This window comes from Vigna unguiculata, chromosome 3 (genome assembly GCF_004118075.2).
Source record: "Vigna unguiculata cultivar IT97K-499-35 chromosome 3, ASM411807v1, whole genome shotgun sequence".
Taxonomy (NCBI): Eukaryota; Viridiplantae; Streptophyta; class Magnoliopsida; order Fabales; family Fabaceae; genus Vigna; species Vigna unguiculata.
Window position 1 is genome coordinate 4288623 of NC_040281.1, and position 24731 is coordinate 4313353.

General features: G+C 27.5%; 2 protein-coding genes and 1 pseudogene across 3 annotated transcripts; 1 reads left to right on the top strand and 2 right to left on the bottom strand.

Annotated features, from left to right (window-relative positions):
* The first annotated feature begins 641 nt into the window (after positions 1-641).
* Positions 642-3756, top strand: LOC114179454 (magnesium protoporphyrin IX methyltransferase, chloroplastic). Of its 2 annotated transcripts, XM_028065798.1 has the most exons (3): positions 643-1351; positions 1963-2376; positions 3427-3756. In XM_028065798.1, the coding sequence occupies exons 1-2, from the start codon at positions 779-781 to the stop codon at positions 2362-2364; spliced, it is 975 nt and encodes a 324-aa protein (XP_027921599.1). In that variant the 5' UTR covers positions 643-778; the 3' UTR covers positions 2365-2376; positions 3427-3756. The 2 variants fall into 2 exon arrangements, with proteins under 2 accessions (XP_027921600.1, XP_027921599.1); XM_028065799.1 differs by lacking the exon at positions 3427-3756 and having other exon boundaries at positions 642-1351; positions 1963-2522.
* An 830-nt stretch (positions 3757-4586) lies between these two features.
* LOC114174887 (trihelix transcription factor ASR3-like) lies at positions 4587-6365 on the bottom strand. Its single transcript, XM_028059621.1, has 2 exons — positions 5592-6365; positions 4587-4950 (listed from the first exon to the last, which is right to left on the bottom strand). The coding sequence occupies exons 1-2, from the start codon at positions 6352-6354 to the stop codon at positions 4694-4696; spliced, it is 1020 nt and encodes a 339-aa protein (XP_027915422.1). The 5' UTR covers positions 6355-6365; the 3' UTR covers positions 4587-4693.
* A 2205-nt stretch (positions 6366-8570) lies between these two features.
* Positions 8571-14964, bottom strand: LOC114178389 (annotated as a pseudogene).
* Positions 14965-24731: the final 9767 nt, after the last annotated feature.

Here is a 24731-nt window from a genome sequence, read left to right on the forward strand (position 1 = left end):
TAATACAAATCTTATAGTCGAGAAAACTGACCCAACCCACTTTAATATCTATTTTATAGGACGACTACAAAATATTTATTATATATTTACTTCTACAAATAAGTCCTTTTATCTCAATATCTCAATTCTATAAATTACCTTTGTTTTTGGCTCTTACAAATATACCATTATTTAGTTTAATTCTTAGAAATATATTATTTTAATTTTAGTCCTCATAAATATGTAGCCTTTTTATATTTTTACAAACATGTTACTTTTAGCATTTCAATCCTTATAAATACGGTATTTTGTATTTTAGTTTCTAATAAATGTATATAACTATGTATATGTATATAACCTAACTCGTCGATTATATTATTATAGTTAATTTGACCACTTTACTAACATGATATGTTTACTAACATGATATGCAATGAGGTAACTATCATATCGTTACCATTAAGTATAGTTAAAATTATATTTCAATATTAATATGAATTATTTTCTTATAAAAACTTGTATTTTAAAAAAATATGTTAAATTTGTGTGTTAGTTCATGTTATTTTGTTATCCCACTCTAATTTCAACCCTTGATATTTCTTTATTAAATAAACAAACGGTGGAAAGTTTAGGTGCAGATAGTAGAACCGGAATTGTGAAGTAGGGACCCACGAGAATCAGCAAAGACATGGAAACTCGAATGCTATCTTATCCTGGATAACATTTCAGCTACTTCCTCCACTCTTCGGTCCTTCATGCTCCACGCTGTCACCGCCCGGTAACCTCACACAAACCCAAAATGGCGTTCTCGTCGTCGCTATGGTCTTCCCTCATTGTTCCAAACCCTAACAGAACCACCATTTCCCCTCGATTCTCTCACAAACCGCACAAACTGCCGCTGTCGCCGGCATTTGCCATCCCGCCGCTCTCGACGGCAACCGCGGCCGATGTCGCGGGTGCTATCGACGGGACCACAGTGGCGGTGGTGAGCGGGGGGTTCGTGGCGGCACTGGCGGCGGTGCTGTCGCTGACGGACCCCGAGCGGCGGCGGCAGATGCAGGCGGAGGAGGTGGGGGGAGGAGACAAGGAGGTGGTGAGGGAGTACTTCAACAACTCCGGGTTCCAGCGGTGGAAGAAAATCTACGGCGACACGGACGAGGTGAACCGGGTTCAGCGCGACATTCGGTTGGGACACTCGAAGACCGTAGAGAGCACGCTGAACATGTTGAAGGACGAAGGGTCGCTTCAGGGCGTCACGGTTTGCGACGCCGGTTGTGGGACCGGTTCGCTCTCAATTCCTCTCGCGAAAGAGGGTGCTGTCGTGTACGCCAGTGATATCTCCGCAGCTATGGTTGCTGAAGCTGAGCAACAGGTTACCCTGCATTCCTGTTTTCTTCTTCATGATAACGGCGCTTAGTTTGTTTGATTAGTATTTATTCATACTTTAATATTTTTTATATATGTTAATTCTGAAGCTGATAATTTAATATCTTAATAGTGTTTCATGTGCACAGCGAAGAATTAAAGGCATTTGTTAACATGACATGGAAATTTTTCAAAATTGATAAATATCCAATAAATTAGTGAAATCTGATAAATACCTGTATAGTGGATGTGAATATGGGTATAATACAGGTCCTAGGTACAGACAAAAGCCTTTCTAACTAAGACTTTGAGCACGTGACACGTATAAGGTTCGGGATTGTGCTTTGTGCTCTGTTCTAGCAAACTATTAAAAATTGTAACCTCGAGCTTAGTGTCATGTTTGACTCATTTATGTACTTGAGTTTGATATTAAGCTTAAATTTACCTGTTTGATAACCTAAACGAGCTTGATGAAGGAGTTAACAAATTAAATAGTCGATGAACATTAGTAAGATGAATAGCTGAGGTACCCCCTTCCCCCTGATGAACACGTCGGAGAGATGAGGTCAAGTAATAAGCCATTGCTGAAGTAAAACAATGACTTTCCATTTGGTGCAGGCAAAAGAACAACTTGTAGCCAGTGAGAATGGATCCGCCCCTGTGTTGCCAAAGTTTGTAGTGAAGGATTTAGAGAGTTTGGATGGGAAGTATGACACGGTGGTCTGCCTTGATGTTTTGATTCACTACCCTCAAAGTAAAGCTGATGGGATGATCGGCCACCTTGCTTCACTGGCCAACAACCGATTGATTCTGAGTTTTGCTCCGAAGACGTTTTATTATGATATACTAAAGAGGATTGGAGAGTTGTTCCCTGGTCCTTCAAAGGCAACAAGGGCATATCTTCATTCCGAAGCAGATGTTGAAAGAGCATTGAAAAAGGTTGGCTGGACCATAAGGAAGAAAGGCTTAATCACTACTCAATTTTACTTTGCTAGGCTTATTGAGGCTGTTCCTATGTAGTGGGACTGAAAGGTAAGTTTTGTATAATTGGAGGAAAATGTAAGCCATTATATGTTGTGATTTTGTATGCTATTATTCTCCGCATATAATTCTATCATGTATATTTCTTCTTAGTGTAGAAGATGCTGATGAATTGAGGCTATGTTTAGTATATTGTATATCTCAGAGATAAACCCGCAGCAGAAACAAAACCTATGGTAAAATATAGATCCCCCAAGATTCGGTCATGTTTGGTTCTAGTCCTTCCATTTTAAAATAAGTGGTTTTTCAGTTTTTTTTTTCTGAGATATAGTGGATTTCATCCACTATCCTATCCTTCATTTCAACCTAGCGAGGGAGCAATTCCTCCACATTTCAGAAAATACAAGAATCAAAACCACCATTTTTAAAATATAGGGACTAATACTAACTTTGAACTAAACTTAAGAGACTTAAAACACATTTTACCTAAAATCTATGGATACAGAGTTCACCACACTGTAACCTTACTAGGAAAATAAGGACCTGGTCATACAAGGGAGGATGTATCAAGCTTATGAGCTTTCTGCAAACAATGCTTGGTTTGGAGCACTACAATTATAAAAATAAATAAAAACTATACTAGTCATATGGAGGCAGCAAAATACGATTGGGTTATCAGATACAGATACCGAAAGCAAACTTTGGGTCAAGATTTGTTCACTTTATAATGGAACCTTGGTATGAGTAGTTTTAATTGACTTTCTTCTTTTGAATCTATTTAGTCACACTTTTTACAGTAGTTATAATTTCAACTCCATGTTTCCAATAACCTTGATAGTTTCACCATGAGTAGTCACACACCAAATTCATAAGCTGCCAGTAACATTTTAAATAATGAATAAAGCCTTACTAGATTGAATCTGCCTTTGATTCTTCCTGACATACACCTTTAATGATTTCCCAACTAAAACTGCTGTTTTGGTACTAAATCAAAACAAAAGACATAACAGAAATCCAATTCATAAATATTACGAATAGAAAGCATAGATTTTGTCATAATAAATACTATTAGAGTCCTAATATCTCTTGCAACAAATTTAGATTGGCTACTCCTCCATCTCATTGTAAAAAACGCATTCCACCATGGATATGTTGAAGAATATGCTTATACAGATATCGTTCCGAGTTAGGTGTCCTCTTCCGGAACTAAGATGGTATGCAAGTCACAGCAAGCATTATGTGGATTGGACTCTGTTTGGAAGATTTAACTCGGCTATGAGAAGGTATGGTTTTGACCAAAGCAATGTAAACCATATTGTATTATTAAAGCTGTGTAGAGCACTGAAAGGTTTGTTTTGTATAGTTAGAGGAATTTCTTCGTGTAAATTGTAAGGAGTTCTGTGTCGTTATTTTATATCCTATTATTCTCCACATATAATTCTATCATGTATATTTCTTCAGTGTAGAAAATGCTGATAAATTGAGGCTATGTTGTTTTCTGGGGGAAAATGGAGTGAAGTGGTTCACTGTAAATTTGTGTGCAGCTGGTGAGTAATTGGTCCATTAGGTTGGTGGAATGGAGGCAAGCTACTCATATGCTGTCCATACAGAAGTAATAACTACTATCACCGAAGGGGAATAGTTAGCTCCTTTATTACATTTTCGGTAATAATAATAATAATAATAACAACAAAATCAGAGATGTAAGTCAATTAATTGACATGTTGGAGAAAAATTCAAGTAGAGCACCTTTTTTATTCTGTCTTTAATAGTATCTTAATTGTTGATAGATATCTCATACCACTCTCCTCAGCAAGGACTCGAACCATATCTTGCATTAATATTTTAATTTATATTAAATTTACTGTAAACGTGTTGGCAAGGACTCGAACCATTTTTCATTAGAGTAGAATATTTATCGGTTTTATTAATGGCTAATTTCACGAAAAAAAAATGGCCTTTATGGAAAAACATAATAACTTAAGTTAAAATTGCAAACTACTTCTGTACTAGTTAGTAGTAATAAGAAAAAGGTAACAGTATTTGCAACAATTCTTACATGCACACATATAACACCCATTTTTATTTAATCAATTAAAATTATTTAATGTTTGTTTTTATTTTGTCTTATTTTCATTTTAGTGAGTATGCAAATAAGAGCAGTTAGATGATATGTGTCCACCTAAGAATAACGGATTTGCAATCTGCATTTAGAGTTAAAAGAATAAACTTTCAACTTCATGAAAACAAATGATCTGAAGAATAATTCTCCCAAAAAGCAAATCGGTAAAAGAAGGTACAATAATGATGATTAAATCTAGTGCAATAATTAGCAGTAATATGCATATCCTTTGTGATGTGAATTCATTTACAGCTTATCAGCAATCTTTGTGAGAGCATCGGTGAGCTTGCCAAGGGCTGCAACTAAGATATCAGTTTGCTGCTTCTGCTGGTTCCTGGCCAATTCATAATTTATGTTCTGAGTTCCAAGATGAGCTTTCAGTATCTCACTGTTTCTCCTAAGCAATTTCGTAACACTGTTGTCGAAATCTGTGTTGTCCTCACTACTGTCCGATGATAACTTTCTCTTGTATCCATGCTTGAATGCAGGTTCCCTCTGAAAGCCTGAACCAAAATACTTTCGTTCAGATTGCAAAAAGCAAAGGTCATTAATTCTGGAGCAAAATTTACTGTAGTTGGACTCTCCATCATTCGATCAATCACCATCGTCCACATAAAATGAGTGATCAAACATAGCATGATTTCGATTGGCTGACCAAGTCAATGTACGACAAATACGCGAAAAAAATTATTTCAACAACTACAGCAATATTTTCACGTGCAGTTGATAGTTTCCAATTCACAGCAACAGTTGCATTTAAAGAGCCTTTCAGGGACAAAAAAGTTCTTTGAAAAAGGATTCAAAAATGTGGACCAAACTCTACTATAAACACTAACATTGCATGAAAGTCGAACAAAACTGATAATCATATACTACTCAGCAGAAGTGAATTGGTTTTGGTTTTACAAGGATCATAGTTCCCTTGGCAAGATGGCGGTTGCTGCTGCTGCTGCTTCTTCTTCTCTGCTTATTAGTTGAAAGCAACAAGAAAAGAATTACTCCATACGAAAAGGGTACACGACAGGTTAATCATTGCAAACTAAAATGGTCAATATTCTGAGCATGAAACAACATAAAAAGGAACATATATTGTAACTCTTCAAATTCACAAACAAAAACGACAGTGTAACATGTTACTTGGTACCTTGAGTAGGCAGTGAGAGTAACGTGGTGTTTCTGAGACTCCCAGTGATCCCTTTCTCCTTGAAACCTGGTGGCACTTTCAAAACACCATTGGCCATATTTGCAGCTACGCTGGTCTCCACATTCTCCTCTTCGGTGCTCCAACTCATTTTCTCACTATCAACGATTGCTTCATCATCCTCCTCCTCATTCTCCTTGCACTGTTCCGGACCCACCACCTCCGCAAAACCATTCTCCACTTTGGGCACCATCTTCACCAGTGTCAAGGGAAATGCAACAGTGGTGCACACCCCTCCATCCAGCACATTGTACACCACCGAGTCAAAGAACCCCGGAAGCTTCTTTTCCTTCCTCACATCATTTCTCATGATCCAAAACGACTCACTCTCCTCCTTCACCCCCGATTCCCACTTTTTTATCTTCCTGAAATCGGTGAGGAGATTGCCCCACCGTTTCCTGCACTGAACCGCTCCTCTCTTCACCCCACGTTGCTGACAAAACGACGACACCATCTCCCATTTGGGGTCGGTTTGGATGAACCCCGAACCTGATCTCAACCGACAAACTTGTTCCCCACTTTCCACCATTTTCTTAGACTCTATCAGAACAAGAGTTTCTTGTCTTGTCCACCGAGGATGTCTCGTGGCTTTGATTCTTCGTGTCTTGGAGTCACCCTCTGGGGGTGTCTCTCCTCCAACTGGGGTAGTAGTTGGAGACTCAGACACACCTTCGCAGATTTTCTCTGCTGATTCTTCTGCCATCATCACACCCTTTGTTTCAGTGAAACACTCTGAGAATTAAGATAACAATAGGGTGATACATATAATAAAGACGTGCTTTTATTCTACTCAATGAACTTCCAAAGAGGTACGATATTTTTCGCTTACGAAATTTCTTTCCACGTCAGATTATTTTTTCACATAAAAAAATTGTAATACCTGCAGTATTTTATTTAGAAAATTAAAAAATTATAGTTTGAAATTGGATAATATTGTAAAATTCAATTCAAAAATTACTTGTTCTACGCAAAAATGTTACAACATATATAATAGTCGTCATTGATCAAAATTTCTTGAAAATTATAATGTTTAAATTCTGATTACTTTTTATTTTATAATTGTTAATATATTTTAATTATTGGAATAATGTACTTTAAAACTTGTGATTGTAATCCTCCCTGTTTACTTAATACATGTGTTGTAGATAATGTATGTGTATCTTTTCTTGACATATATTTCCAATGTCCTTCTCAAAAGGCATAATGAAAAAAATTCATATACATTAAAAAAGATAATTAATAGTAATAAATTTATCAGTAAAATAATTAATTATACAGGGAGGATAGCAATAGTGGATTATTCATTTTATAAGAGAGAAATATAGCATTGTCCGTATTTATTATTTATGGACTAAAATGATTAAGTTTTTTTTAATAAATTAAAATTTAATGCAATAGATAGTTAGGATAAAATTTTATTAAAAGAGGCAAAAATAAATCTTATTTAGGACAAAATATATTAATTAACATTTAAGTTTTCTTTTAGGGTAATTTCTCAGACTACTCTTTCCTTATAACCAAAAAGTCTTTAAAAATAGTCAACGGCCCCTCTTTAAGGTGCCCTTTCCTTCCAAGTAAAGTGCTTGATTCCTAAATGATTTTGAAATTAATATATATATATATATATATATATATATATATATATAAATATTTATAAAATCTGGTTGTAGTAAAATTTCACAGTTTCAGTTTAGATTTATCTTATCAAAAATAAGAAAAAATAGCAAGTATTTAAAGTTTTTCTTTATTGTGTCTTATAAAAACTATTACAATAACTTTAATTTATTACTAATGTAAAGGCTAACTACTAAACAATCTAATCAGATTTTATTGCTATTTGAATTAGATTGGTTGTTTCAATTTTTGTAGCAGAGAATCTCTTATTTTGCCAACAAATAATTTGTGTTAATCAGAATAGTAGTAGAATAGTAGTAGTAGAATCTTGAACTAAGATGCAAATCGGTCTTGATGAATGACGATAAGAGTGTGTGTGAAAAAAATAAATGGTTTATAAACTTGATAAATAATAAGTTAAGTTAGATTTTAATTCATAAATTAGTTATAATTATAAGTTAACAGTTAGTCAATAAAATAGTCTTTTTGGTTAAAAATATTTGTAAAACCATATTTGTAAAATCACATACAAAAATATAATTAAGTTTAATTATGTTTTAAGTCAATGTTAAATTTAAAAATTTATAATTGAATCTAAAATAAAGTTTCATAATATATTGAATACTCAATAAATTAATAAATTTAAAACTTTCAATTGAATATCGTTGTTACTTATTTTGTTAATTGGATTGCATGATGTGGTTATTATTTTGTCATATCATCTTCTTTTTTATTTGTCACATGTAAATTTTATTGTTTTAAAATTTTAAAATTTTAAGATTTTATAATTTTATAAATATGACAATATGACAATACGATAACATGACAATATAACAATAGGACGACGATATAAGATGACACGAGGAGACAATATAATAATATAACGATATGATGATATAACGATATGACAATATAAAAATATGATGATATTACGATATAACAATATGACAATATGACGATATAGCAATAACATGATATAACGATATGACGATATGACAATATAATAATATGATGATAATGATATGACGATATAACAATATAACAATACGACAATATAATCAGTGGCTGAACTTGACCAAAAATTGTAGGGGTGTCAAATTATATTTGTTATATATAATTTTTTTTTAATTAAAAAATAATAATTTCTTTTAATTAAAAAAAATAATTTTTTTACATCATTTTTTTTATTCAAAATAAGCATTCATGACAATAGAATCTAAACAATATAACAATAATATATATGAAAGAGTAACATAAAGTTTATCATCAACAATAATATAAAACAAAAGTTACCTTTATTCAGAGTGCTCATTTACGCTCTTTCAATGACTTAAAATCTTCAATAATTGAATCAGAGCTGAAACTAGTTGCAATATCCCTTTCAATATAGATTATCATAGTGCTTGCTAAAAATTCAGTCTCCATCTTATTTCTCAACTTGTTCTTGATTATTTTTATTGCAGAAAAAGATCTCTCAGGTGTAGATGTAGAAACTGGAAGAGTCATGATAAGACGAAGTAATCTATCTATCAAGTAGTAAACTTCAAACTTTTTTGTTGTTGCCAAACATGTACATAACTCTTGTATTGTTGATAAATTCTTCAAATTTGAATCTTGACGAGCATCAATAATGAAATGTTGAAGTTAAAAATTCAAATTAATCTTCTCTTGCTCATTGAAATCCATGGGATAATATTTTTCCACAAGAGTGCAAATTTTATCAATATTAAAAGCTTTATAAGCATCCTTAGGATCCAAAGCAGAGCTTAGAATTAATAACTCCATTGCTTGGTCATTAAATCTACTATTTAACTCTTGTAATTGCTCATCAATGGTAACAAAGAATATTTCAACTTTGAAATAATGCTCCACTATAATATGATCCTTTTGGTGACGAGAGCGTCCTTGCCTTACTACATAAGAAGCCCCAAAATTAGGCACCTCAATATCATGTTTTTCACAAAAAGAAGTCACATTTTTTAATAACTTATCCCAACCATTTTCTCTTAAGTTTTGAATAAGTCCTTTTGTAGAACAAACTAGACGCATAGCATTAACTATATCCTGATATTGTTGTTGTAATGCTTGACAAAGAACATTTGTTATTCCCATAATTTCTCTCATCAAATACAAAATCAGTATAAATTCAAATGAGGTCAAGCTTTTGTAAGCATTATCAGCATCACCACGTTATGAATAAGTAGATCCATCAACAGTAATTTTTTCTAGAACTAAACAAGTTGCATCATACATATTGATCAAGCTACAAATAGAAGAGAAATGGGAGCTCCAACAGGTATCCCCAGCTTGTTTTAAAGTACCAATTTGATTTGCCCCTTTACCCTTTTCAAGCTCATCAATTTCTAACAAATATGCAATTTCATCTAACTTGGCAGCCTGTAACTCATCATGACGTTTACTAGAAGAGCAAACAATATTGACAATGAAAGTCAATTTTGAAAAGAATTGGTGAATTGGAATAACTTCTCTTGATGCAGCAACCAAGGCAAGTTGTAACCGATGAGCAAAACAATGAACATAATATGCATAAGGACAATCAGTCAAAAATAATGCTTGTAATCCATTCCATTCTCCTCTCATATTGCTAGCACCATCATACCCTTGACCACGGATATTAGAAACATTAAGATTATGTCGAGATAGTACAACACACAATTCATTCTTCAAAGTTATTGTTGCAGTGTCTTTAACATGCACAATATCAAAAAATCGCTCTTGAATAAAACCATTTTTATCAACAAATCTCAAAACAAGAGCCATTTGCTCTTTTTTTGATTCATCACGAGCTTCATCGACAACTATACAAAACTTGGAATCCCCAATTTCCTCACGAATATGATTTTTCACTTTACTAGAAAGAATATTCAATAACTCTTTTTGAATTTTGGGTGAAGTATATTTGGAATTGAATGGAGCATTTTCCAACACAACTTTTGCAACTTCATCATTGTATGATGCTATGAGTTTTATCATCTCAAGAAAATTAACTTGGTTCCTCGATTCAGTACTTTGATCATGACCTCTAAAAGCACAAGCTTGAAGTGATAAAAAATGAACCGTGTCGATTGAAGTCTTGAGACGTAACCGATTCTTCATAATTTGATCTGAGCTTTGCACTTCCAAAACATTCCTAATGTGACAATTTTGATTTAACAAATCTTGACAAGCAGACACTGCAATATTGTGTGGTGAACAAGGATCCTTCCCAATGTGTTTAAGGAAAACACAATTTTTTCCATTATTAACTTTCCTCCAATTTTTAAAACCTATAAAATAACATTCAAAAAGTTAAAACATGTTGATGACAATAAACTTATTGCCAATTAGAATTCAATGAAAATAAACTCAATTACCTGTAACAATGAAAACATCTAAGCCAGGTCGTCCGCTTGGTTTTTTACTAAAAAGATAGCACGGTAAGCAATATGCAGCATCTTTTAATGGCGAATACTCTAACCATGAAGGAAATAAGCTAAACCATGTGTACTGAAATTTTCTTGGATGATCATCTTTACCAGAAAAGGGATAATTTTCTAGACGCATTTGATATGGGCCCCATTTTAGATAAGCCCTTCGTACCTCATCAATTTGATTTGGTGGGTATTGCCAAATTTGAATACGCTTTCCCGGATCACGTTCTAAAGTATTTTCAAATTCATTATGTGTAACTTTAGGAACCTTAGAGAGTTGTTTTTCATTTTCTTCAATATTTGGATTCTCATGAAGTTTCTCAATTTTAGACGACGTAGATGCATTTTTTTCATCTTCATCACAAGCCTTCCTCTTGAAAAAAGAATCAATTCTTTTACTCTTTATCATAATTTTTCTAATATAAATTTTTCACCTCTCACCTATTTACAAAAAAGATAAAATTATGAATACCTCAAATTAAATCTTAAAAGCAAGACTCAATATTTTAAGAAAACTAATAACTTCTAAATCATCAGCTTCCCTTACCTTAGAGTAGATTCCTAATCTTGTTCTTCCCTTACACAACTTCAAAGCTTAAAATAGTTCTATCTACACAAAGAAGAGTTTGATCAACAATTAAAGCATGATTTTATGATCTCTAATAGATAGATATATGCCTAGAGCGTAGAAAAGCCACATACAAGAGGAAAACATATTGCTTCAAAAATAAAAAGGAAAAGATGAACTTACTCAAAAGAATAAATTGTTCGGTCCAAAATGTTCCTTAACTCTTCAATTTTGCCGTAGTGCAATTTGATTTTGAAAATAATAAGGAATTGATAGTGAAAATTGAGATGGAAATAAAAGGGGAGAAAGAGATGGAGGCACAGAAGAGAGAAAACAAATAGAAAAGTATAAGAAATTATAATAGAGAACAAAACGTGATTTTTAAATTTTGAAACAGATTTTTCAAACTAAATTAATATAAATAAGGTAATAATATATAAATAAAATAATAATATATAAATAAAGTAATAATATATAAATAAAGTAGTAATATATAAATATATTTTTTTAAATATGTAAAAAATAAAATAAAATAAAAATAATTAATATAAATAGAGTAATAATTTTTAAATATATAGAAAAAAAAGTGAAAACAAAAACGGTTGGGGGAGCCGTGGCTCCCCCTGTCCCTTAATACTTCCGCCCCTGAATATAATCACAACATAACGATATAACAATATGAGGATATGACAATATGATGATATAACGATATGACGATATAATAATATGGTTATATGACGATATAAAGATAAAATTATAAATCATAAATTATAAAATTATAATTTAATTTTTTTTAAATAATGAAATAATAAATTTATAATACAATTTCTTGAAAATTTACGATATGAGTCTCTAATAAATTTTTATATACTATTAAGTACTCAATGCGTTTAATTTCTTCAATTTAATCCTTGTCGTTAATTTTTTTTCTAACCTAGTGATGTGATTGACATGGGTATTATTTTGTCGTGTCACATTGCTCAATTGTCGTCAATGTAATTTTATTATTTTAAAATATTATGTTCTGGTACACTCAATAAGTCTCACGTTGCTTAGGAGTCGAGGTTAAATATTTAAATACTCCTTCTTTCCTCCACCCTCTGAGACGTCTTCTAAGGAGAAAATCATGATGGAATTTTACGATCCAAAGTGGATCATATCTTGGAAACGCGATGGTTTCCTACTGTTGGACGAACTTGGGTCGGATCCAAAATATTTATTAAATTTGCAAATATGAATGATACACTAATAACAGTTATAATATATCACTTTATCAAAATTACACAAACAACAAAATTAAAATAACAATAATACAATTTTAACATAGATCTTTATCTTTTGAACTTCAAAACATGTCGAATGGTGATAAAAAAATTATTGGAAATTATATTTAATTTTTATATTATATAATTATAGTGAAAAAATTATATTATATTAATGAATTAGAAAATAAAAAATAATTATATAAAATATAACAAAATACTATTTTACATGATAAAAATAAATAAAAAAATATTAAAACATTATTAAATGTGTGTTTTATTAATAATTTGAGAGATTATTGAATGAAATCGCACAAAGGAAAACAAATATATAATTAAAGATATGATAAAATGAAAAAGTACCATAGAGATCTAAGAAAACTTTTTCAATACCAACATAATCAATGGTGTATAAATAACGAAAAATTGTTGTAGCGAAACAAAATAGTTCTTCAAATGAAACAAAAATTAATAATAATATTGTAAAAAATGTAACTTTTTTATATTACCTAGTAAATGAAAAGTTTATGCTAATGAACACTTAATTGAGAGTGTTAAACATTCTGATGTGAAAAGAAAATACACAATAAATAAAATATTAAAAAAGAATAGAAATATTCAAATGTGAAACACAAAAAGTATTTAATTAAAATACATTATTTGAACATAATTACATAAAAGGTTATGATTAAGTGAAAAATATGTTGGAGATTAGCGATAAAACATACTTCTCTCTAATTTTTTGTTATTTAACAAGAAATCAGCGATAAAAAGATTCTATAGCAAATTTGTGAGCAAAATTAGCGAGTAAATTTATTTCTTGCTATTTAGCAAGGGATCCATGACAAAAATATTTCATAACTAATTATTGAGGGACATGAAATATATGGATTGTTTGGATATGAAATTGTTGATAATATGTGATAAGAAATTTGTATCAGATATGTGATTGTGATGTGATGAGAATGAAATAAATTTGAAGGAAAAAGTGTTTTACTCTTGTGTTAGGTTTATTAATTAAAGGTTTAGAAAGGAATTATTTAGACTCTACCGGCTATTCTGATTCATATAAAAAGGAATATTTAGTTAGGGAAAGTGTATATATGTTCTTACGACAAAATTTGAGTTCAAAGAGAACATTTTTTACGTATCACAGTGAACAAATCCTATCATATAAGAAGGCTGGGTAACTATGATATTTGAAACCATTTCTTTTCACTAATATGAGGGATAAAATAGGTTAATGGGGGAAGTAGTGAGAAAGAACTTGTATGTAGGGTATAAAGTAAGACTTGAGAAGATGAAGGTAAATATGTTGCAATTTCTAATCGTACATTGTTTGTAAGGTAGTTGATGAGAAAACCGGTGTCGGAGAAGGTGAGAAAGAAAGTGGGGGTGTGTGAAATGTGAAAAACCTTGACGTATGCTAAGAGTACGTGCGCAATAAAATTTAATTCTATATTATAAAACTATATAATAAAATAAAATTTATAACTACTTTAACACAAACTAACTAAACAATGAAAAAAAAATGGTTATATAGTCTTTAAAATGCAATCAAAAACATCCTAATAACATCCTAGTGAAGATCTCTCACATTGGGAAACAACTTTATAAAATAATTTATAGATTTATTTATTCTTGAATCAACGATTGTGAGTTATCTTTTATTTTTTCTCACTTCTCCTCCTTTGAGTAGAAGGCAAGTGCAGCCCTTGCAGTAAGTAAAGAAAATGACAACAGTCACGTGCAATCCGCAGAAATTATTTCAGTGTCAAAGAGATGTGGTATAAGAGAAGAGTTTTAGGTTAGGAACAAATTTCGAGTAAATAAAGCATGATACTTTAATCCATTTTTTTGTTTTTTTTTAATTCATTATTTCAATTATTATTAGATCATTATATTATATTATTAAAAATAAATTAAAAAAATATCTAATAATAATTAAAATAATAAATTAAAAATGTGTCAAAAAAAATAAGTTAAAATATCATTTTGCATAAAAAAAACTATGACCTCCGTTTAAAATTAATAAATCTTCCATGGGAAATTTCTTCAAACTTCAAATTTTACATAGTCCTCAACGCAATCATTCAGAACAGTTATTATGAAAAAAAATACATACACATATATATATATATATATATATATATATATATACTCTCGTAAAGTGAAGTACGTGCCCCCTAACTCTAGGACCATTCTGAAGTTTTCGTGTAGGCCCAACCTAAACGATTTCAACATATTCAAAAACATTACAACTTTTTACTTTTTTTTATCCATGAACTAACCTTGTTTTGATGTTGGTTTTATCCTTAATTACCTTTTTTAACTTTTATGTTCCTGAATACTGTAATTGGTTGTACCATGAAGATGTCGGTGGTGGAATAGCGTGTAGCTTCAAAAAGTGGATTACTCTTTGAACAATATCTGCCATACATGTCTCACAAGTGTTAAAGATAAGATCCTATTGACTTTTGGGCCTCTACTATTTTTATCCATAGTATTGATTTGCTAGCTATTGCACCCTTCAGTACCCTTATTAATTATTGTTATCAATAATCTTTGTATTATTTTTATTTAATTATTATTGTTATTAGTAATTCATTTAGCATCTGTTATCTATTGCTATCTTCCACTAATAAAAATGGGTTAAAATATAATTTTCCAATTATTTTTGTTTTATATTACTATTTTCATTATCTTTGAAAATACTACCACAAGCTTCACCATCAACATTAACATTCATTTTTTATCCAATTAAAGTGCAAAAATTTCCAAATTATTTGTATATCAAAAAAATTTAACACCTTAAAGTTTTTTGTGTTTACATGTGCATATCTATTAATTTCACGAAATATCACATCGTACACTTTTTTATATAATAAAAGGGTAAAAAAATTAATTAAAAATATTTAGTCTAATGATTATGAAAATGATTTTTTAAAATCTATATTAAAGTTATAAGAAATGTATACACAAAAACATATTTATAAAAGAAAACATTTACGTAATTTGTTTTTTTCCTTAAAATAACTACTTTAGTTCTTTGTATATCATAGCATTATTAATTATTATATATAACATCGTGCAATTATTTAATTTAAATTGTAATTTTATGTTACTAATATAACTAATAAACTATTTCAATTTTGTCATTATTTAGTTGATTACTTAGTATGTACTAACTATATATCTTTATTTTAAATCAATTATTTAAATATCCAAAGAGCCAATTAAATAATCTCACCATGTTTTCGGGGCTCAAATTGTCTTTCCAAACACAATTCACTGACTAAAGTCTCGAGACAATAAAATAAAGATATAATTAAATAGTAGCTCAATCAATACAACTTGTAATGTCCCTGGCCTACTGATCTAACTCAACCAATTTATCTTAATTTTAGATGATGCTATATATTTTCACTGGAAAGATTATACAGTACTGTTTATTCATTCATTTTAGTTTTTAAGCAAATAATATTTTATTAAAATTTACAAAATATTTATGAAAGTAACTGTATCACATTTTAATGAAAAAAAAATTGTTATTACCGTGGAAATTTAGAAGATGGTTAGCATTGAAAATTATAATAACTGGTTTTGGAGGATGATAGATTATATAGCCAAAATTATAAAATTGTTAATTCCATGACTAATTCAATTTTGTAAATTGTTCATGAAATATTTGTAATTTTTTTCATCAATAAATGACGTTGTTCTTTCTAAACAATGTCTATAATAATATTGTTTATTGATTATGTTTGTTTTAGGATAGTTTAATGTCCTATTTGAATTATATGTTTAAGATTGTTCTTATTGTAGTTTTCACTTATTCCGAATCTAATTCTTCAAACAAACTTTTTGTTGAGATGCAAGTTTGACATTGCTTTTAGTTTGTTTTTAGATTTAATTAGTTAATACTTAAAAAAATAGTAGAGTCAAATTGTTCATAACTTCTTTGAATCATATTCAATTCATATTTTGAAAAATACATCAAAATATTTTGAAAATCCTAAAAGTTGCGAACAATACCTAAACAAAACAAAAAATAAAATTGGAAAGAATAATGCTAATCCAATTTACTTTAAACTTAAGTAGTATTATTTGTTGATTTATTTTGATATGACAAACTGATTTTAACACTGTTGTATTAATCTTTGTACCGTATACTGAGTTTAAATGTTGATTAGTTTAAACATCTTTTATAATAGTAATCTAAATAATATTAATATTATTTTTATTTTTTTACCAACGCACACAAATCTAATTTAATATACTCAGCAATGCTGCTTTTCTCGTAATGCTCTATAGAAAATTCCGCTGCACCTGCAACCTAATTATTTGTAAAATCACCTTCTTCAACACTCAATAAAAGAAGAGAAAGAATAACTGATATAATAAAATTAACGAAACAACCACAATCATTTATAGAAAGATTCTTTTGCCTCTAAAGAATAAATCTAATTTTCTGAATCATTGACTTCACACCTTTTTAACATCTACACATATATCAAAACACCTAAATAAATAAACTAAAAACAAACAAAAGTCTTAAAATTTTAAAACAATATTTAACCACGATCTTCCTTACACAACAATTCCACAACTTCTACCAAAATTTACCTTAAATCTGAAAACAACTTCAAAACCCCAAAACAAAAATACAACTAATCTTAATTTACATCATCATTCATAGAACATAGGACATAGAACATGTTGTTCTGTTTCCACATGTTGCATTTAAAAATCAGCGAGTGGATACATTTGTTTAATCAGAAATTGGCATAAAAAGATGAGAGTTTCAGAGTAAATGATTGGCCATGTGAGATATAAGCGACAAATTGTTTATGATTGGTGGATGAGATGAGATGAGATGAGATACACACTACCCAAAGTAAGAGAAAGATGCCACATACATACCCCAATTCAAGTTTCTTCCCTTAATAAACAAATACTTATAACAGAAAATAAATAAATAAATAAAATTTTTATCTCTCTATAAACAATTAAACAATATATTAAAATTAAATCAGTATCACATTGAATAGAATAGCTAATATTTATTTTTTTATTGTTTTTGGTGAACAGTTACAATATAAAAAAATCGTGGTCACTGATCCAAAGCAAAACATTTTCGTACACGACACTCACCTTGATGCGCAACAACAACACAACAGAGATCCAATGTTCAATATTACTATAATTCTTTTTCTTCTTTTTTTTCATAATTTATTCTTTCATTTCCAAAATTTCTTTTACATACATTATCGTTTTGGTTGGCTAATAGAAATAAAATGGAACAAATATTATATTCTTCTTCTTTTTCCCAGAAAAGAAGGCAAAATTTGTTTGCATGCACATGGCAAAGCATTATATACCTTTTATTTTATATAATATATGGTTCATAGTAACAAAAATGTAATTATATTATTATATATATAACAATAAACCAGTACCTGTTTACTTTTAATGCTTGCTTTTTTTATAGACTTTTTTTTTTACCTTCAAAAGTTAGCAAGTTGCGAGTCATTAATTAATAAATTAATTAATTAGGATTACTAGCAGGTTAGAAGATTCCTATTAAGTTAATTGCCGGATACTGACAAAACACTTTATTGACTATTAAGTATTAAGATTATACATTACCATTTTACGCCAATCGATAATTTTTCAACATTAGATTACTGTATTAGAAGAATTTATTTGATTCTATTTTTTATATATATAATCAAACATAGATTAAAGTCTAATACATCATACGTATATCATATTTTTAAGTAATGAATGGTGGAGAGGGTGTATCAATCTACATTTATTCTTTTCATTCAAAAATTTAACTATTTAAATCTTATTTATAATAATATTATTTCATATTAATTTAAGTTTATTTTAACATGTTCGTTTCAAAATTAAGTTTATGTTTCTAAATTTGTAATTTGATCCAATTAGCTAATTTCAAATTATATATTTTTTATAATTTTAAAAAACTAAAATTGTTCATTTTAAATATTTTTTATTGTAACTTTTTGCTTTTGGTTGAATATGGTTTACTTCATTAACAAAATGTCCGTTTGAATTCAATATTATGCATTACATAAATTGATGTGTATTTTTTAAATATTGATATTAAAGAAAATAAGAATATTTTCGTAGATAATAAAGATAGACAAATAAATAGATAAAGCTTTTATACTAGTTCCCGTTACCACAAATCAACAAATAAAAAATATATAAAAAATAATTAAATACTAAGAAAAAAAAAGTAATGCATACAGAAAAAGAAAGAGAAAAAAACTTCAACTAAAATCACCAAACATCTGTAACCTCAATCATCATGTTATTAATTATTATTGTATATGATAGTTTTCTCTCTCAAATTAATAATTAAATTTTAAAATATATATTAATTATTTAATATCAAAATATAACAGCCAAATTAATTCAAATAAAACTTAATATGAATTTATCAAATATAGCAGTTTTGATTGCATTTAAATTAAATATTTATAAATTTTAAAGTTTAAACCAATTTGATCTTATTAAATAAATTTAATTTTCAATATAATTTTTTACTTAAATTTGTTTGGACCTGTAGTCTATTACAGTGAATTTTGGTGCACCTAAGAAATATCACAAAAAGAACAACCGAAGGAAAATTCTAAAATACTATTTTCATGATCCCACACCACTTGCAAAATTGGACCACTTGATTATTACGTTTCTTCAACTATTCAACACGTGTAGAACATTGGAAATATTAAATGAAACTTCGATGACCGATCTAATCATGTATTTGATGAGACAATTAAAAAATTTATTTGAATAATTTGAAACTTTTTCAAGAAAAATGATATATTTAAATGAGAAAAAAAATGAAAAATTTTAGGAATGTGTTTTAAATAACAAAAATAATAAATTTTGAAATTTACTCGATAAAAATAAAATTTAAAAATTTTCAAAGTTGGAAAATTTATAATTGAATAAGACAAAAGAATTTCACAAATTCAAAAAGTTGAGTCAAATAAAAGGTTAAAATTAGTCGGTTCGGATCAAATGTTGGATTAACTAAAACAAAGTTTGAACTAGACTAATCTAAGCCAAATGTCGAGACAACCCAGACTAAGTCAAAGATTAAACAGAACTGATTTGGATCAAAAGTCGAATTAAGTTAAGTTAGACGATAGAGTTGAGTTTATCATAAAATAAAAATTAAAATAACATTATATAAAATTTAATATTTTAAGAAATAAAAAAGTTTCATAAACAATTTAATTCATTATATAAAATTGAAAAAATTCACTGTATTTTTTTCATATATATATATATATATATATATATATATATATATATATATATATATATATATATATATAAATTAAAGTTCTTACCGCTTATATTCACTGTATAAAACAATAACAAAAAGTATTCACGTATATTTAACATGGGAAAACCAACCATAACCTTTTCTCTAACGTATTATTATCACATTTATATTATATTACATACACAATCAAATAAAATAACATTCGATAAATAATTATATAAAATCATTCTCAATTATTTAACAATTATAATAAACACATCTGTTGCCTAATAAGAAAATCAAACAAAATATTTTAAAGATTAAATAATTTCTTAAAGATAATATTGAATTTGAACGGCTGAAACTCATTTACGAAATCAACATTGATTCATCCTATGTCATTTAGTTTAGTGAAATACAACATTAAAAGTATAAAATATAACATTAACTATAGTTATACAACATTTAAACTATTAAAATTAAATTCAAACCAGTAAAACATATTATGTGAAATAGAAGAATATAGTTTGAGCAAGACACTTTCCTTTCACCACAAATTTATCACTTGAATAAGGAGTTACAAAAAACTTAAAACCTTATTCTCATGTTTACATGTTTATATGTTTACATTATCATAAAATCCAAATTGTAAATGCTGTAAACAAACATATTCATACAAAAAAAGTATAAAAATACAATTAACATGTATATCAAAATATAAGATTCTCTAATCATTATTCTCTTAAACCATTAGAAAGTTTGAGTTACTTAGATACTATTTTATCCATTTTTTTTTTAGTTTATTTAATGTGATTTTTTTAGCATGTTCAATAAATTCAAAAAAATTGACAAAGATTCAAATTTTATTGTAAAAAAAAAATATGTATAAACAGAGTCAATTCCAACTTAAAGTTAAAATAAGTTAAGCTAAACATAGACTTATGTTTGTTGTAAAATAAAAATTATTTTATTTTATCCAAAAAAATTAAAATTTAAAATATTTCAATTATTTTATCCAAACTAATTATTTAAGTAATAAAAAAATTATAAACAATTTAATTCACTTTATAAAATTAGGAAAAAAGAATTTACTGTATTTTTTCATATATATATATATATATATATATATATGTATATGAGATAGGATGTATTTTATTTTTTATTTTTTATATGAAATGTGAAAACGATATAGATTAATGATACTGGAAATTAATAATCAATTAGATAAAGAAAATACATAAATCAGGTGAATGTGATAAATATATTTAATAAAATTGTTGATTATTTGTGCTAGAGTTCAGATTACTAAATTCAGACAATGTAATAGTTAATTGTGGCATCTGGGGAAATAATTCCAAAAAATAGTACCTATTGATAATTTTTTTTTTTTTTTTTTGTATTTGAGGTAAAAAGACAAAGTTTTGCAAGACTAATGTAACATCTATAAATCTCTGCTGTTAGAAAATCAAACATTCTTATAAACAGAACTTACTTTTATCTTAATAATACGTAAAATACAGGACTTAAACTACTACGTATACAAAATTGAATTTTTTTTCAATACATTTAATCAGATTTGTTAGATCCAAATATATTTAATAAAATCATGATTGCATACTTTTTTTTCTAATTTTTGACACGAAATTATAATTTATTTGTGTTTTAACTTTTATATGATTTAAATTTTAATTTTAAAAATAGATAGATATAATTTTTTTAATTTAAGATTAAACATTCTGAATCACGCGCAACTTTCATTCTCATCGTCGTTTCACAGTTTTCTAACACTGTATTTAAGTCTATTTTCTCTTTATTTTCGTTTATCCTCAACCAACATGTTTTGGTATTCACTTCTTTTTTTTCAACCTTGTTTTACGGTCTTTCCAACGTTATATTTATGTTTTTGTCTTGTTTTACTATTATTTTTTTATTTGATAATGAAAGTCAAATATGAGGTTAACCACAAACTTATGTCATTTAAATACTAATACTATAAAAAAATCAACTCTATTATATAATCATATATTATTATCATTATTGATATTAATGTTTTTATGTGTGTGATAATTACGATAATAGTCTTAAAAATTACATTTCCAATTTATGTGATTGATGGTAGTATAAAATTAATTACGCAATCAACATATAAAATTTAAAATTAAATTGTCAACAAATATATAAGCATGCATTTTATGCTAGTTGTATAATATTTTTAAATATTTTATTGATTATAATCTATAATTATATATAAAGATAATTAATTCCTTTTGTTTATAATTTCTTATTTTTAATTTATCCTTTCTAATATAATTTTTTTTAAGGCTAACAGTTATTTTCGTATATTTTTTATAAAATTATTTTAACAATTACTTTTTTTTTTCATTCATTAACACAATTACTTTTCTTTTTCTTTTTTCTTTATTTATTTTATTTTTAATAAATATAATTTTACTTTATATATTAACTCAATGATACATCACTTATTAATATAATATTATATACATTTAAAAAATATATACACACTGCTTATGTTTACACTAATAAAAATAAAAATAAATACATATTGCCTATTTTAGTGAGTTTTTTTATTGATATTAAAAATAACAAAAACACTAATTGTGTGACATTTATTTTGAAATACAATATAATTTGATTTTTAATTATTTTGTAGTTGATAATCATATTATATTTGAAATTAGATCAAACATGAATATAACCTTAAAGATGTATTAATATTACAATTTTAATCCATATATTTTACATCCTAAACCTTTTAATTACAAGAATAATAAATTTTATTTATTTACTATTTATGATTTATCTAACAATAGGATTCATATGAATAATAGTTAACATAAAAAGGACCACATTTGATCCTTCTAGAATGATGGGTGTATTTGGAGTTGAAACAAGAAAGTAAGGGAGAGAAGTTTGTTTCTTGAAAAATTACTAAATTATTAATGACATTCTTTTGTTAACTGTTTTTCAAATAAACAGTTAGGATAACTGTTTTTCGAATAAACAGTTAGGATGTCTACAAATACATTATTTGACACATTTGATGTATCTATATATTTGAAATTTTGTTTTTAGTTTTGTCTTTCAAACACAAAAAAGTAAGACAAATATCATGTAAGATCATAACATATCAAAATAGATACAAACACTTTATTAAATCCAGAAGAACCTCTGTATACAAGTTACTTATTTACATCTCCAAGATATATATCAAACTACAATAATCAAATATTTATTTATTATAAATTTGATTGTTTCACAATGATTATCGTATTTATTTGGCATATACAAATAAAATAACAAATATTTGAAACCAAACAAATATAATTGAATAAATAAGTAAGATAAATGCATAACTAGAGACAAAGAAAATGATCTAGACATAACTAAAGTTAAATATAAATGCTTAGTTACTCTTGCTTCCCGTTTTAGTTAGAAAGTTTCAAATTAACATTCGTTTAAGTTCGTGCTCAATAGGTAATTTAAACAAAAAAACTACTAATATTGTTAATAACATGTCATATGTCAATTTGTTGTATTTTTTTTTTTATTTTCTTTTTGTAAAAAAAATGTTGCCCACATGTTAGGTAAATATAAATAAATACAAACACTAGTGAATAAGTAGAGGTAAATATAACAAATAAATAAGACTATTGTATAACTTGAGGTAAATATAAATAAGTAAACAAGACCATTAAATCCAAAATATATAAATAAATAAAACCAACATAGCTAAATGTAAATACAAATAAATAAACATAAATTAATGCAAAACTTGAGATAAATATAAATAAATAAACAAAATCAGTGCTAACTAAAGGTAAATATAAATAAATAATTAGAGTCAATGAATAATTATATGTAAATCCAAAAAAACAAATAAATAAGACTAATGTACCCAAGTGTAAATATAAATAAATAAAGGGAGACTAATGCAAAAAATAGAGGTAAATATAAATAAACAAACAAATAGATAAATTAAAGTCAGGAATACATCATGTGTAAATATATTTATAAAATAAAAAATAGATAAAATAATATATGTATTTGAAGTGAAACTTCATCTTCATATTTTATGATTATAATTTTTTTTTTCATTTTCATCCTTATGTAATGTATGGTTTAAAATAAATTGCACAAAAGAAAAAAAAGACTTGTAATCAAAGTTATGATAACAAATAATGTGTAATGGAAATATATGTGAAGTTTATGAATATAGAATAAGATAAACAACCATTTTAATCAAAGAAAATACGTGACAAAAAGAAGGGAATAAGTTTTTCAAATGAAGGAAATCTAGGAGGGAGATGAAAATAAGTTTATTAGGTTATTTAATAAAATAAGTGTTTGACCTTGTAAATTGGAAACATGTATAGGAGAACAATGACAAATATAGGAATGAATGAATATACATGACAACAATACGAATATGTACATATTCGTTCTCGTTCCGATTATCAATTTAAAAAATTAAATATTATTTATACTCGATTAATACAATGTTTTTTTATTAAATTAGCATAAATTTAAATAATATTTATAAAAATGAGTTTATTTATTATTTTTATATATAAATATATGAAAAAAATGAATATTAGTTTTTCTGTTTGTTATATATTATATTGATTACATCAATGTAAAATCACACACTCCATTATTATTATTATTATTATTATTATTATTATTATTACCCTATACATTACAAATTTAATTTGTCTTGTCATTTACTTACTTGTCTCCATACTTGAAGAGATATGATAATTCAAAGTATTGTATTAATACATAAAAATTAAGTAATTGATGAAAATAATAAATAAATTTTATTGCTGAAAATATGTTAAAAAAATACTAATATTTCTTAATATCTTGCGGTAAAGAAACAAG